Source organism: Lycium barbarum, chromosome 1 (assembly GCF_019175385.1).
Source record: "Lycium barbarum isolate Lr01 chromosome 1, ASM1917538v2, whole genome shotgun sequence".
NCBI lineage: Eukaryota > Viridiplantae > Streptophyta > Magnoliopsida > Solanales > Solanaceae > Lycium > Lycium barbarum.
The window spans coordinates 145911691-145925899 of NC_083337.1; the positions used below are offsets into that span (position 1 = coordinate 145911691).

At 33.5% G+C, this 14209-nt stretch overlaps 1 protein-coding gene across 3 annotated transcripts; it reads right to left on the minus strand.

Moving 5' to 3' along the window:
- Positions 1–207: 207 nt before the first annotated feature.
- On the minus strand, positions 208–13251 carry LOC132641982 (3-hydroxyisobutyryl-CoA hydrolase-like protein 5). 3 transcript variants are annotated; one of them, XM_060359169.1, is made up of 15 exons: positions 12542–13242; positions 12323–12406; positions 11732–11800; positions 11545–11608; positions 11374–11447; positions 4898–4981; positions 4590–4674; positions 4123–4208; positions 3869–3990; positions 3614–3674; positions 3131–3229; positions 1289–1390; positions 1118–1159; positions 572–678; positions 209–467 (listed from the first exon to the last, which is right to left on the minus strand). In XM_060359169.1, exons 1-15 carry the CDS (start codon positions 12572–12574, stop codon positions 353–355), a joined length of 1227 nt encoding a protein of 408 aa, XP_060215152.1. In that variant the 5' UTR covers positions 12575–13242; the 3' UTR covers positions 209–352. The 3 variants fall into 3 exon arrangements, with proteins under 3 accessions (XP_060215160.1, XP_060215169.1, XP_060215152.1); XM_060359177.1 differs by lacking the exon at positions 11732–11800 and having other exon boundaries at positions 208–467; positions 12542–13251; XM_060359186.1 differs by lacking the exons at positions 12323–12406; positions 12542–13242 and having other exon boundaries at positions 208–467; positions 11545–11628; positions 11732–11805.
- Between the last annotated feature and the right edge of the window lie 958 nt (positions 13252–14209).

Sequence of the window (14209 nt, forward strand, 5' to 3'; positions counted from 1 at the left end):
GGCATGCCATAGTTCATTTAGCTTGACCAATTCATATTTTTTAGTCATCTACTATAACCCAAAATTAAAATATCTACATGTTCACAATAACTTCACTGGAAAAAATCATTTCTTTTTACTGTTCAGTGGTTGAGAAGAACAAAACTTGTGTGAGGTAAAATGAAGCGGAAACGTCATTGCAAATTGAAAACTCAACCCACATTTAACGATAAATCTTTTACCATACAAGTCCTCTAGCTAATTCGAAAATAACATTTGAGTCCCCCACACATTCATTTTATGTATATGTCCGCTAGTTGTAAACATGAACTACTGTGACTATGAACCACTATATTTTTAATTATTGCTTATATCACAAGGCAGACTGTGTAAGACCGATTCTAGGAGCTGTTGATGGCAGTGCTTTTTGATTTTTCTCAGCCTGGTTAAGATTGTAATAAGCTGAATTTTCATATTTCCCTTCCCACCTGTTGATAAATTGAGATGCAACATTAGAGTTACTCAACATAACGTCGTGGTGTGAAACAAAGAACAATTGCTTCATAATCATTTATGACTTCAACTGAATTACCTATGCTCTTCATTTTCTAAAATCTGGAGCTCCAAATGTTGTTCGAAATTTTCTAAGATCAAGTTGAGTTGCTCATCCTTCACCTTTTCAAGAGTTGAAGGACACCACTGAATGGTTGTAATTAAATGGAGAGAGACAACAGTTAGTGCAATTCTTTGTTTTTTTTCTTATGTCTTCTGGAGGTTTGGCAAAGATGGATTTGAGATTTAAACCTAACGTGCATGTGTGTGCAATTTATATAGCCGATCAACCTCAACTTGTTTGTGATTGAGATATAATTATTTTTATCGTACATATATATAGTTTAAAACTGGGGTAGTGTGTCACTATGTCTGCAGATTCACTAGATTCGTCTTTGAAGATGATTAAAGGTTGAGACAAATAAATGGATTAAAATTGAATTTCAAAAGTTTAATCAATAAATAAAAGAGTAAGGTTGAGACAAATAAATGGATTAAAATTGAATTTCAAAAGTTTAATCAATAAATAAAAGAATAAATAAACTTGTCAAGCATGTACACATGGTGTGAAAGGGAGAATATATACCTTTGGAGAGTTATCCCTGTCAATGGCGATTGCCCTTATGCCCTTTTTATAAACAAAAAGCAGAATCAGCTAAGATTCAAAACTGAAAAGTGCCAAAGCGTTTTCCAAAGTGAAATATTTTAAATCAAAATTAAATTAATTTATATATATACTTAAAAGTTGACGAGCTACCTCATAGAAATCACTAGATATTATTGTCCTTAATGTGTTAATTGTAATTCTGAATTCTCTCTTCAAGCATTCAGATAACGTCTGTTTCCTTCCTTCTCGAACCTGCAAAATAAAGAAATTTAAACATTTATTTATTTTTTGTTTTCGCACCTTGAACTTTATGAAGATTTATCTACGTGCGTATGCTAATGAACTTGCAATCAACAAAAACCTCATCTATTTGGATAGGCAGTGTCGTTCTGAATTTAGGGTTTGTTTGGTACGAAGGAAAAATATTTTGCTGGAAATTAAATAAGTGGGTTTAAAATATTTTTTGATGTTTGATAAACAAGCATAAAATATTATTCAAAAGCATTTATATACGCCCTCTGTCCCATACTAGTTATCCTATTTCGTATTTCGCTTTTCGAGAGTCAAGTTGACTAATCTTCAGAATTAAATTTGATTAGATTAATTCAATATTTTAAAATTATAATTTACATATTTAAAAACTACACGAAAAGAACTACAAGTTGCAATTCTTCTCATATTAGTATAGTATGGTGAAGAAATATATCTCAAAATATTGGTCAAAATTTAAATTGCTTGACTTTTAAAAAAAGAAAGTGGACAAATAATATGGGACGGAGGGAGTATAATTTAGCAAACACTATGGGTTCAGGATTCTAATTCGTTTAAATTACAGGCTTCTAAATTAACAATTTATACATATTCAATGAATTTTTCAAGACAAATACATGGTTTAGACCAAAGTTACTGTGTTCGGCCGCACCCCTGACTAGGGGCGGATCTATCCTATTAAGTGGGGGTTCAATTGAACCCTCAACTTTCAACACGGAGTATAAATTTATGTGTAAAAAATTATTAAAATTGTATATATAGTAGATATGAACCCATAACTTTTAAATATAATGGGTTCAATACTAAAATTCTTAAGATTGAACCCACAAAATTTAAATCCTGGATCCGTCTCTGCCCTCGACTACCATGCTAGCTCCGCCCCTAGATCCGAGGCTGGGGTAGGAGTGGTTGGGGGTGGGGTCGGGTACTAGGATGACGGAGTTGGTGGTGTGGGAATGAGACAACAATGTGGAACTTGTTCAAGACTTCTACATGACTAGCTAGGGGGAGTAACAAAATTACTTGCTTCTACCCATTTATAAAATTCGTCCCTTAAAAATTATATAACACAATTTTGGGCGTGGTATACCTTTAAGGTACAATTCACATAAGTATATACGTCAAACGTATGTAATGGATTAGTAAGAATAGTTTAATCACATTCACACGTTGATGTATACTATTAAGGTATATAACATGTACTAATATATAGCCAAATTAAAAGGTATACTACATGCATACATGCTGGAAATCTAGTAAATATGTCTTGTCTTAATAGGTATATATAAAGTGTAATACTTTTTAAAAATGAGTATTTTTGGGTAATTTGTTTTGGCCGCATATGCATTTGCAATCGTTTTTCTAACTAATCCCATGGATCAAGAAAGTCATCTTCCTGATTTTTAAGAAATTTAATTTCTTAATAGAAAATAATTTTCAAAATATTTTGACCAATCAAATTTAAGAAATTGAAAAATGTTTTCAACCAAACCATACACACCCTTAGATAAAAGATACGTATCACCTAAAATAGTTATTGTGAATTCTGGAATCAAATACGAGACCCACAACCTTGTTGGATCGACATAGATTCTTGGGTGTGTACAAAGTCTAGATGAAATCATGAAATAATTTCTATGTGAATTTCGAGTTTATTTACTGAACTTTACCTATTATAATCAATATAGTAAAACCACAAAAGCTAAAATTTCGTCACATTACCGATCTTAATGTTACTTTTAGTCCCGTTGGGGATGATCTTCTTAAGTGTTTTAGCACTGGTTGAATCCAACCATTTCCTTCTGTGTGTGCCTCAGCTTCCTGAAAATGTATATAAAATAAATAAACATCAAATTAATTACTGCCATAACGCCACCACTACAAGAAAAAATATATGTGGCAACAAATGTTTTTTTGTTGCCATAGATTGATTATTGTTGCAAAAAGTACTTTTGGCAACAAAAAAAATATTTTGTTGCATGAACTTTTCCCAACGGCTGTTATTGCAATAACGTGCAACAATTTTTTTTTTGTTGCCAAAAGTACTTTTTACAATAATAATCAATACTATGGCAACAAAATTAAATTCTTTGGCAACAAAAAAATCATTTGCCAACAATAAAACTAAGTTGTTGCCAAATATAAAAAATTTGTTTCGATATCTATACTTCCTTGTAGTGCACGAAGAATTAATCACGATCTTACAAATGACATCAATATCTGCTCAGCAGAATCCTTGGAAAAACATTCATTGATTATGGACAGCCTGCATTGGAATGGATGATATGCATCAGATTTTAATTTGACACACACATATATATATATATATATATATATATATATATATATATATATATATATATATATATATATATATATATAGACACACACCATCAAAAAGAATAATTTCAGACTGTATACAGCTGGTTGCATTATTTAACACATAAAGTATAATATTACTTATTCAAGACACTATGTTCATCTATTTCAATATCTGTAGAAAATTCCTTGATGACAGATTCAATGACATTCTCATCACTGGTGTTTAAGCTTAATAAGCGCTTCTCTAGCTCAACCAATTTCTGTAAACAAAACAAAAAAGAGCCAAATTATTAGAGGGAAATATAGCCATTCGAGCTCGATTAATGTAAAATCATACTATTAGTTTTATCATTTGTGAATATATTAAGCCAAGATTTATTGAGTGGAGTGACCTGAGAAGGGATAAAATGTGTGGCAAGTCCTGCAGCAACGACCTCTTTACCCTTTAGCCTTGCTCCTGTTAACCCCAAGTATTCTCCTATACGCAACAGCGTAATTATATCACTATGTTCTTAATTTGTAGGTTCACCAGTAGCAAGAATAAGCTAGTGGATCTTTGTTTCATTTTATATGATGGTGTCTGATTACATAAGAAATAAATAAATTAAAAAAAAAAAGAATTTTGGTATATACCAAATATACTCTTTAAACTGCTGATTAAATATGCGATGATATATCGATGATTATAAGAGCATGTCATTAAAGATAAAATGAACCAAAAAAATTATAAATTAATTTCAAAGTTAAAGAACTTTAAATATAAAAAGGTACTATAATTTTTAGTGTATTAAAAAAATTGTCATGTAAAAGAAACAAAAGGAGTAAAAAATATAAAAAAGAATAAGTTGGGAAGGCATACCTAGTCGACCAGGAAGTCGAGAAAGCATGTACGAGAAGCCACAATCTGGATGGAACCCAATAAGTGCCTCTGGAGTTGAAAATACCTACCAATTACACAAATGTTAGATTGGAATGCTTTCTTATTTCCAATTGAGATCAAGGGTGTGTTTGGTACAAAGGAAAATATATTTGACTAATAAAATATGAAAAAATAAGACAATATTAGTATCTAAAAATATTTTCCACTGTACCAAACGCATCCCAGGCCCCAGCCAAGATTAATTAAAACTTCATGTATGCCGGAGATGTAGATATCTTTATACTAACAGTTTTTTCTGTGACGACTGAGAACCTCATTGGAACCATCAAGGATGCACCTCCACCCATTGACATTCCATGAACAAGAGCAATCTATCAGGTATCATCAAAGGTAAAATAGAAAAGGTTAACTATGCTCATTGGCATAATCTTCCAAACAATTGGGTGCACATTCATAAATATAGGGGTGATAAAACTAGGCTATGATCAGTCAACTCACTTTAGTCTATGCGGGGTTGACCAAGACACATACGTTTCCGGTTCAGGTTAATTTGGGCACAACCCAAGTTAGCTCATCAAGAAGTTGAGATGATTTTGGTTGGGATAGCTACGTAGCATAACTAATATTACTGTCATGCCCCTTTTTAACCCGGGCTAAAATAGAAGTACGACATATTGGAGATTCCTGTTTTTGTGTTTGTTTTAAGGAGTCGCCACCTAATTATTTATGGTGAATTAGGACACCTAAAGTTTATTAAAGTTATGTTTAAAGTTAGCTCTGTTTAAGGTCTGCGAAACTTAAGATTCTAGGTAAGAGTTCAATTAGTCTAAAGGGAAGGTATTAGGCATCCTTTAAGACCCATTAACAATGATTAACCGACCGGACTTATGATTAATTAGACTTAAGTGTAAATATAGTATTTTTAAATATTTAAGAAAATATCTTGAAAGTATTGCTAAAATTATAGAGAGAAGTAAAAATGTTGTTTAAAGTAAAACTTGTAGAAAAGTAGTGATTGAATAAAAAAGAGTTTAGTTATAAATAAACCAAAGGAAACGGAATGAAGTAATGTTCATATGTATTCGGAATATGAATTACGCCAAACTAGCAAATTAAAATGTATTTGTAAAGTTATTGCAAAATTAATATTAATGTTTTAACAAATATGTATTTCAAGTGTTCTAAGATAAAAAGAGTAAATCTTAATTCTTTTAGCTCGATGTGGTCGTGCTAATTTGAAAAATCAATCGTTCAAATAAATGTTATGAATACTATAAATAGTTTGGGATATAAATAGAAATGAATATAGTTTGTAGAATTAACTACCCTTTACTAAACTAAACCCACTAATTTATTAAGGTTCATCTAAATTAAACAAACAAAAATGTTAGTCACACAACACAAATTAAATGCACAAAAAAGAAAATAAAATAAACTAGAGGAGCAAATAAGTCAAATGAGCTCAGCCCATTTTGACGGACTGCTGTGATCTGTTGACTGTTGGGCTTCGGCCCAGATTTTTGCCTTCTTATGTGGTTGCGGACAGGACTGATGGACTGACTTGAGAGAAATTATGTTGGGCTTTCGGCCCAACGCCAAGTGCGGAAAGAGATGAGTCCGAGGGACTCGTATGCGATAGTCATGCATAAAAACAAAAGAAAAGGATTAGGAAATGAGCAGATTAAATAAGGAAAATAAATAGACGAAGGTGAATTCTTAGAAGAAAAAAAAAAAAGCATAATCAGCAGAGTTCATAGTTGCAGGATTGTCTGAAAAGAAAAGTCATCAAAACAACAACAAAGAAAGGGCAGCTAACTACTTGAAAATAACCCAAGTCCAAGGTTCCATTCTTTGAAGAAAAGAGGCTGAAATTCAATTGTTTTAAAGTTTTGATGCTAAAACAATACGAGAAACCAAAGGCAGACATTTTAGCTTCTTTGGACGATGCAAAATTTGTCAATCTCTCTGTTCGATTAAGCTTCTATTCTGTGCTGGTCCAAAAACCCAAGCACTTAACCTTGTGTTTAACGCATGTCAATAAGCAAGAATTATAGTACTAATATATTTACTCGATACTCATGCTCTAAAGGCTGAAATAGATTCGAATACAACTAAAGGCAGCTAATTATCTCAAAGATTTCAAAATAATGAGGCTGTGCTAGAAATAGAGGCTAACGTAAAATTAAACTATCCCATCTCCATGCTTTGAACATGGCGTTATCCTAGCTGTTATAACTCAAACAAGCAGCTGTATAACTACAGCCATATATATACTATAATTGAAGGAAAAATCGACTTATTCATGCTCTTTCATAACTCAAGCAAGGAACGAAAATGGCAGGGAACAACTGTGATATATGCACTCCATGGAGATGAAAGGGAACTAGGAACTACAGTGCGAATCCATGAGAAACATTAACATTCAGTCACAACCAAACATCCAGCAGCATGGTTTACATACTAGGAGGGATATGAGATGCTCAAGCATATTCGAATACCCTTGAAACTGCCAACTTAAAACAACTAAGCACACTTCGCGAAAGGTCGAACAAGGAAAGGATTCGATTCATATTTATCGAAGGGCTGTAAAGGAGCCAAACTACTTAAATCATTTGTATTCTCATATTGACTTAGGGATAGGCCACAAAATCTAAAGACGTGGCGATTCCCCAGGCGTGAGTTTGGAAGGAGAAGTATTGACTTAGAGTATCATTAGAAGATACTTGATTTCAATGATTTTAACACACTAGTTTGAACTCGATTATGAGATTTGGTCGATTTAGTTCTACTTTGGTTCTGTTTCACAAGCAGGTTGTAGCACTAGCAATTACAGGGCAGTTCACAGATGCAGCCAGGACCATTATTGATATATCACAAACCACCAAAAATCAGATAAGTGCACAGTTATTGGTTAATCATTTGTGTTTGAGGCAGTTTTATGCTTAGTCTTAGTTAACAACATAGTGGAGGCTTGAATAATTAGAAATACAACGAGAGTGTATCTGAGAATGCTTTTAGGCTATGGAGTAGAAAGAAAGGATCATACTCTACTCTAAACCAATCAATTAAAAATTTTGAAAAGAAACAACTAATGGCCTTAAAAGATTACACATCATGAAGGGCAATGCGAGGACTAAAACCAAACAGCATGTGGACATGTATAAGATTCAAACTGAAAACCAAACAAGATTACCATTCATATCATGGGGGCTATACTGAGCAAATAGATACAAACATGCTAATGTCTAATCTCACCTATCTATATTAAATAAAAATGACACCTGTGACTAACACAACCAAACAACACTTCAACATAGGATAAAGTTAAATAGTATAACAAACCACTAGCACATGAACCTTCTCATAATTAAATACGTATTAGAGATAGTCAACGTAACCAAGCAAATATCTTACTTTAATCAACAGGCTAGAACACAAATATGAATCAATTGCAGAGTTATTAAGGCATATGGACTAAACAAACTTCTAATGGATACATAATTAGATAATGTCCAGTTTAAACAGAATTTATAGGAATGCTAATGATTAGGTAAATTTATCTTAACTCAGGTGAGGTTGAGGCAGCAGCTAAACCAGGCCAAACCAATCAGCTAAAGGGTCTATTAATAGACTAATCTATCTGAGGTCAGTAAAGTGGCACTAGACATAACATCAAGCCAACCAAACAGGAAACTTAAACTTACGGATGAAAGACAATTATGAAGATGATTCAGTGTTGATCTGTCTTAATCACATACACAATATACCTAAGATATACCCACCACAGTGTGTATATCAGATGTATATCGAATGTATATCTCCTTCTTACCTTGATAACCACTGTATACCCTATGTATATTCAACCTAAAAGAGACTCTAAATCCTGGAAATTCAGTCTAACACCCAAATTACAGCATGCATCTTCCAAGTTCATTTAGCAACTAATGTTCTATCCTAACAGCTCCCAAACATCAAACGAACAACAGGAAAACAAAGAGACTACACAACCAACACAAAATTGCAGAAATGAGCTAAGATTTCGAACTAAAATGGAAACTAACGACTGAAACAATAAGTCTCATAATATTGCATGTGAAAACACTCCAACTGCTCAATAATCAGAATAAACCATGCCTCATAATTCACAGACCAAAACAGAGTAAAGCTACGACGCTTATAAAATCGATTAAACCGTGTTGAACTCTAAATAGCACAGAAATGCAGAATCAAGAAAACCAATTGGAAATACTAAACAGTCGACAGAACATATACAAACATATCAGAAACTTTAGATTCGACGATATAAGGAAAAATACTGACCTTTTGTGGGTGCAATGAAGTGGGGCGTCGAGGTGTCGAATCTATACTCGAACTCGAAGAACCCGATTAAAGTAAAAAAGGTTTCCAACCAAAATAGAGTGATTGTTGGATGTTCTTTTCGAGCGATGCTATCTTTTATGATTAAACATGTGTTTTGTAGGGAATTTTGCAGTTCCAGATTCTTGGGTTTTCAACAGAGGGTTTTTTCTGATTTTAAAAGAGAATCCAGACTAGAGTAGAAATGAATCTTAAGACTCGAGGGTAGGAAACTTGTGTATCCTCCCAAAACCTGAAAATCCCTGATTCCATTTATAGGGTTTTCGTTTGTATCCGACAAGAGCGGAGCGTATGAGCGATAATAGTGTCTGACAGAGCGTGGGAGACATGTGTGGATATGGCAGAGATGAAACGTGGGAATGGCAGGGCGATGTCGGGTGAAGTGGAGGGGAACGTGAGGAGACAGAAAGGAAACGTGGGAGAGAGGTGAGTGGAGAGAACGTGGGTGTGGGGTGGAAGAGAGATGGAGAGGATGACAAAGAAGAGGGAAAAGGGAGGAAGAGGTAGGGTTTTATGGGAGAGGAGCGGCGGAGGAGTTGACAGGAGAAAGAGACGAGAAATGAGGGAGGCGGCGGGTGAGGAAAGAGGAGAGAAAGAGAATAAGATTAGGGTAAGAAGAAATAAGGGAATTAGGTTGGACCGGGTTGGGTCAATTTCGGGTATGGGCTGGTCCGTTTGGGCTGGCCTATTAATTTGAATATGGGTTGAAAATGTGGGTTGGGTATTAAAATGTAGGTTGTTTGGTAGGGAAATAATATTGCATTGATCCTTCCTCCGCTATTTAATTATTTTTGGGCTTCTAATTTAATAACTGGTATAATATATATTATGTAAAGATAATAAATAATTAATATGTAATAAATATTTTGCAAAGTGTTGTCTTGTAATTAGTTTAACGATTCCAAACCACAAAAAATAAAATGATGACGAATCATCTAAAATTTGTAGTAAAGTGATACTTGTAATGTCAATAATAAAAGTAATGATATTAGTAGAAGTGGCAATAAAATATTGTAAAAAATAAAGTATTTAGCTCGTCAGTAAATTTAGAAACCCGAGTAAATTAAATAAAGGAGGGACAAAATTGGGTGTCAACAATTACTACATATTTATATTTAGTAGCTATAATTTAAAATAATTACATCTCATAGCTAATAATTATATGTTAAATACAACTTATAACTATATATATATACAAAGTAAAATACCCCATCATCACATTATTCACTTCCAACCCAATCCTCTCATCTCTCTCTCCCCTCTCCCCCACCCCTGCTCTGCCGCCGGCTACCACGACCTTTCTCCGGCAAACTTTTACGGTCAGATCCGGTCAGATCTTGGCCGGATCTGACCGGATATACATCAGATCTTCACCGATTGGCCTCTCATCCTTCTCCGGCGAACTTCGACGGTCAGATCTTGGCCGGATATGACCGGATATAAATTAGATCTTCACTGATTGGCCTTCCATCATTCTCCGGCGAACTTTGACGGTCAGATCTGGTCAAATCTTTACCGGGTCTGACCGGATATACATCAGATCTTCATCGTCGACAAGTCTTGCTTTGTCAGAGTCTGGCCGACAGTGGCTTTTCCGGTCAAATTCCGGTACCGCATCTAAAAAATCACGTTTCTTTTTCAGTGTATTCATTAATTTTTTAGCATACAATTCAGTGTATTCATTAATTTTTTCGCTGTATTTGTTGTATATTTACCGTGTATACAATGTTTTTCGCTTGTATTTGTTAATTGTTTGGTGTATCTATGTTGTATACAATATTTTTCGCCTGTATCTGTTGAATACATACCGGAAAATATGATGTATTTGTGTAATTATTGGTGTATATGTATTCAGTTTTTTACTTGTTGTATTCATGAATACAATAAGCCAATTTATGAATACAGATAATTATTTCATGAATACAGTGAGAAAAAAATTATTTTATTCATGAATACAGCAAAAAAAAAAAATTGAATACAACGAAAAAAATGAATACAACAAACAAAAAAGTAGCTACGAGCTGTAAATAAGCAAAATGTTGCTATGCCAGATTTTTAACCCTTAAAATGTAGTCATTTATGAAATTTGCCTAAATATGTAACCTAAATTAACCAAAACTTGTCACAATATTTTTTCTAGAAACGATTTTTGTATGCTAGATATAGTCATAAAAAAGAAAGAAAAGATTTATTAGCTTTGTTTGATGAGTAAGCAAATTATAACAAAACAAGGGAATAATTTTGTTAAAGACATATATTTAAACCATATTGATCGGATCGATCCATCTCAGTTCAAATAACCATTTTAGCACCCTCACATTATACTAAGCGTTTAACTCAATAAAATAATTGTGTGTATTTCAGAGGAGCATCAGAAAAGTAGTACCAGAGGCTTCTTATATGTATGAATTTGGTAGCAAAGCCAATACATTCGAGAAGTAGCTTCAAGGCAGGAATCCCCTGAGAAATACGAGAACTCAATATAAGTAAACTTGTAATTATAATTCAATAGCCTTAAAAAGAATAACTAAATCACATCCTTGTTACAATTGCTTACTTGTTCTTCGACCGTCATAGAACATTTTCAAGTCCCCACCAGCAGAAAAAGCTCGCCCCGCTCCCTATTTACATGACAAATACCCTATCATTCACAACTAACAATTGTAGCATCACTAAACTTTCTTTATATCTTTCAGTACATGTTGAGCTTCATTTAATGAGGATGGGAATTTAAGAAAACTTGCCTTAACGATAACTAGCTGTGTATTGTCACCTTTCTCAAATTTCTCCAAGTTCTTTCCCAGCAATAATGCCTAATCCAAGAAAGTTGATTTAAAGGTATTTACTTACTGGATGGAGACTATTGAAACAATTATAAACTTATATAAGCAAACCAGCTCTCCCTCGTCGCTTTCTATTACTTCCACCGTTCCATGTTATATGACTAGTATATATATTTTTAGAAAAACCTTTATATATTTGAAAATCTTTTAATTTTAAGCTTCTTTACCCTTAATGGGGTGCTCTTGGAGTTATAGTTATGTCATGTTACGTTTGATGAATAGAGACGGACTTAGGATTTAAAGTTTATGATTTTGGAATTATAATCCTCTAAAGTTATTTAGTTCTAAATTAATTATCTACGCATATATTCAATAAATAAATAATGCAAATGCAAAGTTTGTACCAAATCTATTGAATTTCGCCGATCCCATAACTGAGGCATTAGCTCCGCCATTATTGACGAAAGTATTTCTTTCGTTTTTGTAAATTATATACCTAGTCAAATGATGCCATATAAGATGAAATGAATGGCAGTAACCTAGATAGTATACCTCTTTGCCTGAGATGGCATTTAACTGATTTGGCCGATTTAAGGTGAGCACTCTGACGCGGCTAACTTCTTCAGCAATAACAACCTGCTTAACAATCAATTAAAATTTGCAGAAACAGAGAGAACTTAATTAAGAGCTCCTAGATATATGTCAAATGCATTATGCATGAAGAATACAACTTGTGAATAATTGAAAGTTCACACTGAAACTTGAGATTACCTCTCCATCAGGCTTTACTCTTTTTTGTTCCATCCGCGCGAAAATTTAAACAGCTTGCTCCTAATTTAGTTTACCAAGGAAACCGAAAACTGTGTGATATTCTTGTTAACACTTGTATATATAGTGTCTAAATGGACTCGTGCAAAACAAACCAAAAAAATTAATAGTACATAGAAATTAATTACGAGATCAAAAGGATTTTGAAGTTGACACGTGAAGAAAGAAATTAGGAAAAACACAAAAGAGAGATAGGGGCAGAGTAGGTGCGTGCCAATTACAAGCTTAGATTGATATAGGATTTGAGGTTCATAATCAAATATCTATGAATAAATAGAAAATTTCTAAACATATACCATTAGTAATATATAAAATTTGATAAAAGTTACTAGATTCACGTAAACTCAGTAACCGAATCGTGAATTCGCCGCTAATTATAGATTTAATATTAATACTGTGCGACTTATGGAGAAGGAATTTATGTATATGAATTAAAATTATGAAGCTATGCAGATATAGTTTAAAATCACTAGGTGGATGCCAACTATTAAAGCTTTTCATAACTGCTGTCGGCGTGGAACTTGGGAGTTAACGGGCACTATGTTGATTGTGACAGCCTGACAAATTAGATTCATGGTGGGCATCTAAGAGGATCTTGCCAAATATTCATCTCAATTTTTTATTTTGTTCGTTAGAACATTGATGACACACCCATAGTAGCGTTGATGGTACGAGACATACCTTCATTCACTGAAGACATGATTCTAGATATAAAAGCATGTAAATCGAAAATTAAGCTAAAGGGTTAGTAAGTAGCCGAATAGTCTCCATTAATATTAGATAGTGATCGTGTAGTTTCGTTTCTTCGATGTGCGTTACTACCCGTTGCTTCATTTGCTTTTTATCGTGCTAGTTTTGTTGTCATATTTCTCTTGATATCATGCTTTTTGCCTTGCTATTTGTTGTCACTTCCCTGTCTTTTCTTTCAGGCCGAAGGTCTATCGAAAATAGTCTTTCTACCACACTAAGCTAAAGACAAAATCTGCGTACATCTTATACTTCTCAGACCCCACTTGTGGGCAGTAGCATACTGGATATATTGTTGTTACACATAGTAGAGTTGGCAAAACATGATTGTTGGGTTTTGGGTTTTTGGGGGTGTGGGGAGGAAATAAATGTTAAGTTAATAATTTATTCAGACCTAATAGAAAGTAAAAAAAAATATGATCCAGAATTTATACATTAAGATTCTTGGCTTCGCATTTATGACCAAATCCAAAAAAAAATTGAAATTTCAAGTATTCGTCACTTTAAAATGAATTGAATAATAAATTTATTAAAATCAGATCAAACCAAGGGCGAGTATGGATTGGACATCCACATTACGTATCCACGCTTCATTATAATATACTATCCCCCTCGAACCAAGGACAAGTCGTTCTCATGAATCCGCAAGGACTTCTCTGTTCTTCTAGATTCATCTTTGTTTTTTTCTCCATATTCTTCTCATGTTGTGGAAAGTTGTGGAAATTACAAGGACGATGGAAATTTTAACCCCCTTTTTGGATGGTGGTTTCCCGTGGTTCATTAATGTACAGTATGGTATGGTATAGTATGATGTTGTATTATATTGTACTATATTAATGAACATCATGTTTGGATAGACTGTAT

Excerpts from the sequence above, each read along its gene's own strand:
- LOC132641982 (XM_060359169.1), bottom strand. The coding sequence starts at position 12,574 with ATGGAACAAAAAAGAGTAAAGCCTGATGGAGAG. Across the intron at positions 11,801-12,322 it reads ATGCCATCTCAGGCAAAGAG|GCATTATTGCTGGGAAAGAA; the intron begins GTATACTATCTA and ends TTCTTGGATTAG. Across the intron at positions 679-1,117 it reads ACAGGGATAACTCTCCAAAG|TGGTGTCCTTCAACTCTTGA; the intron begins GTATATATTCTC and ends ACAACCATTCAG.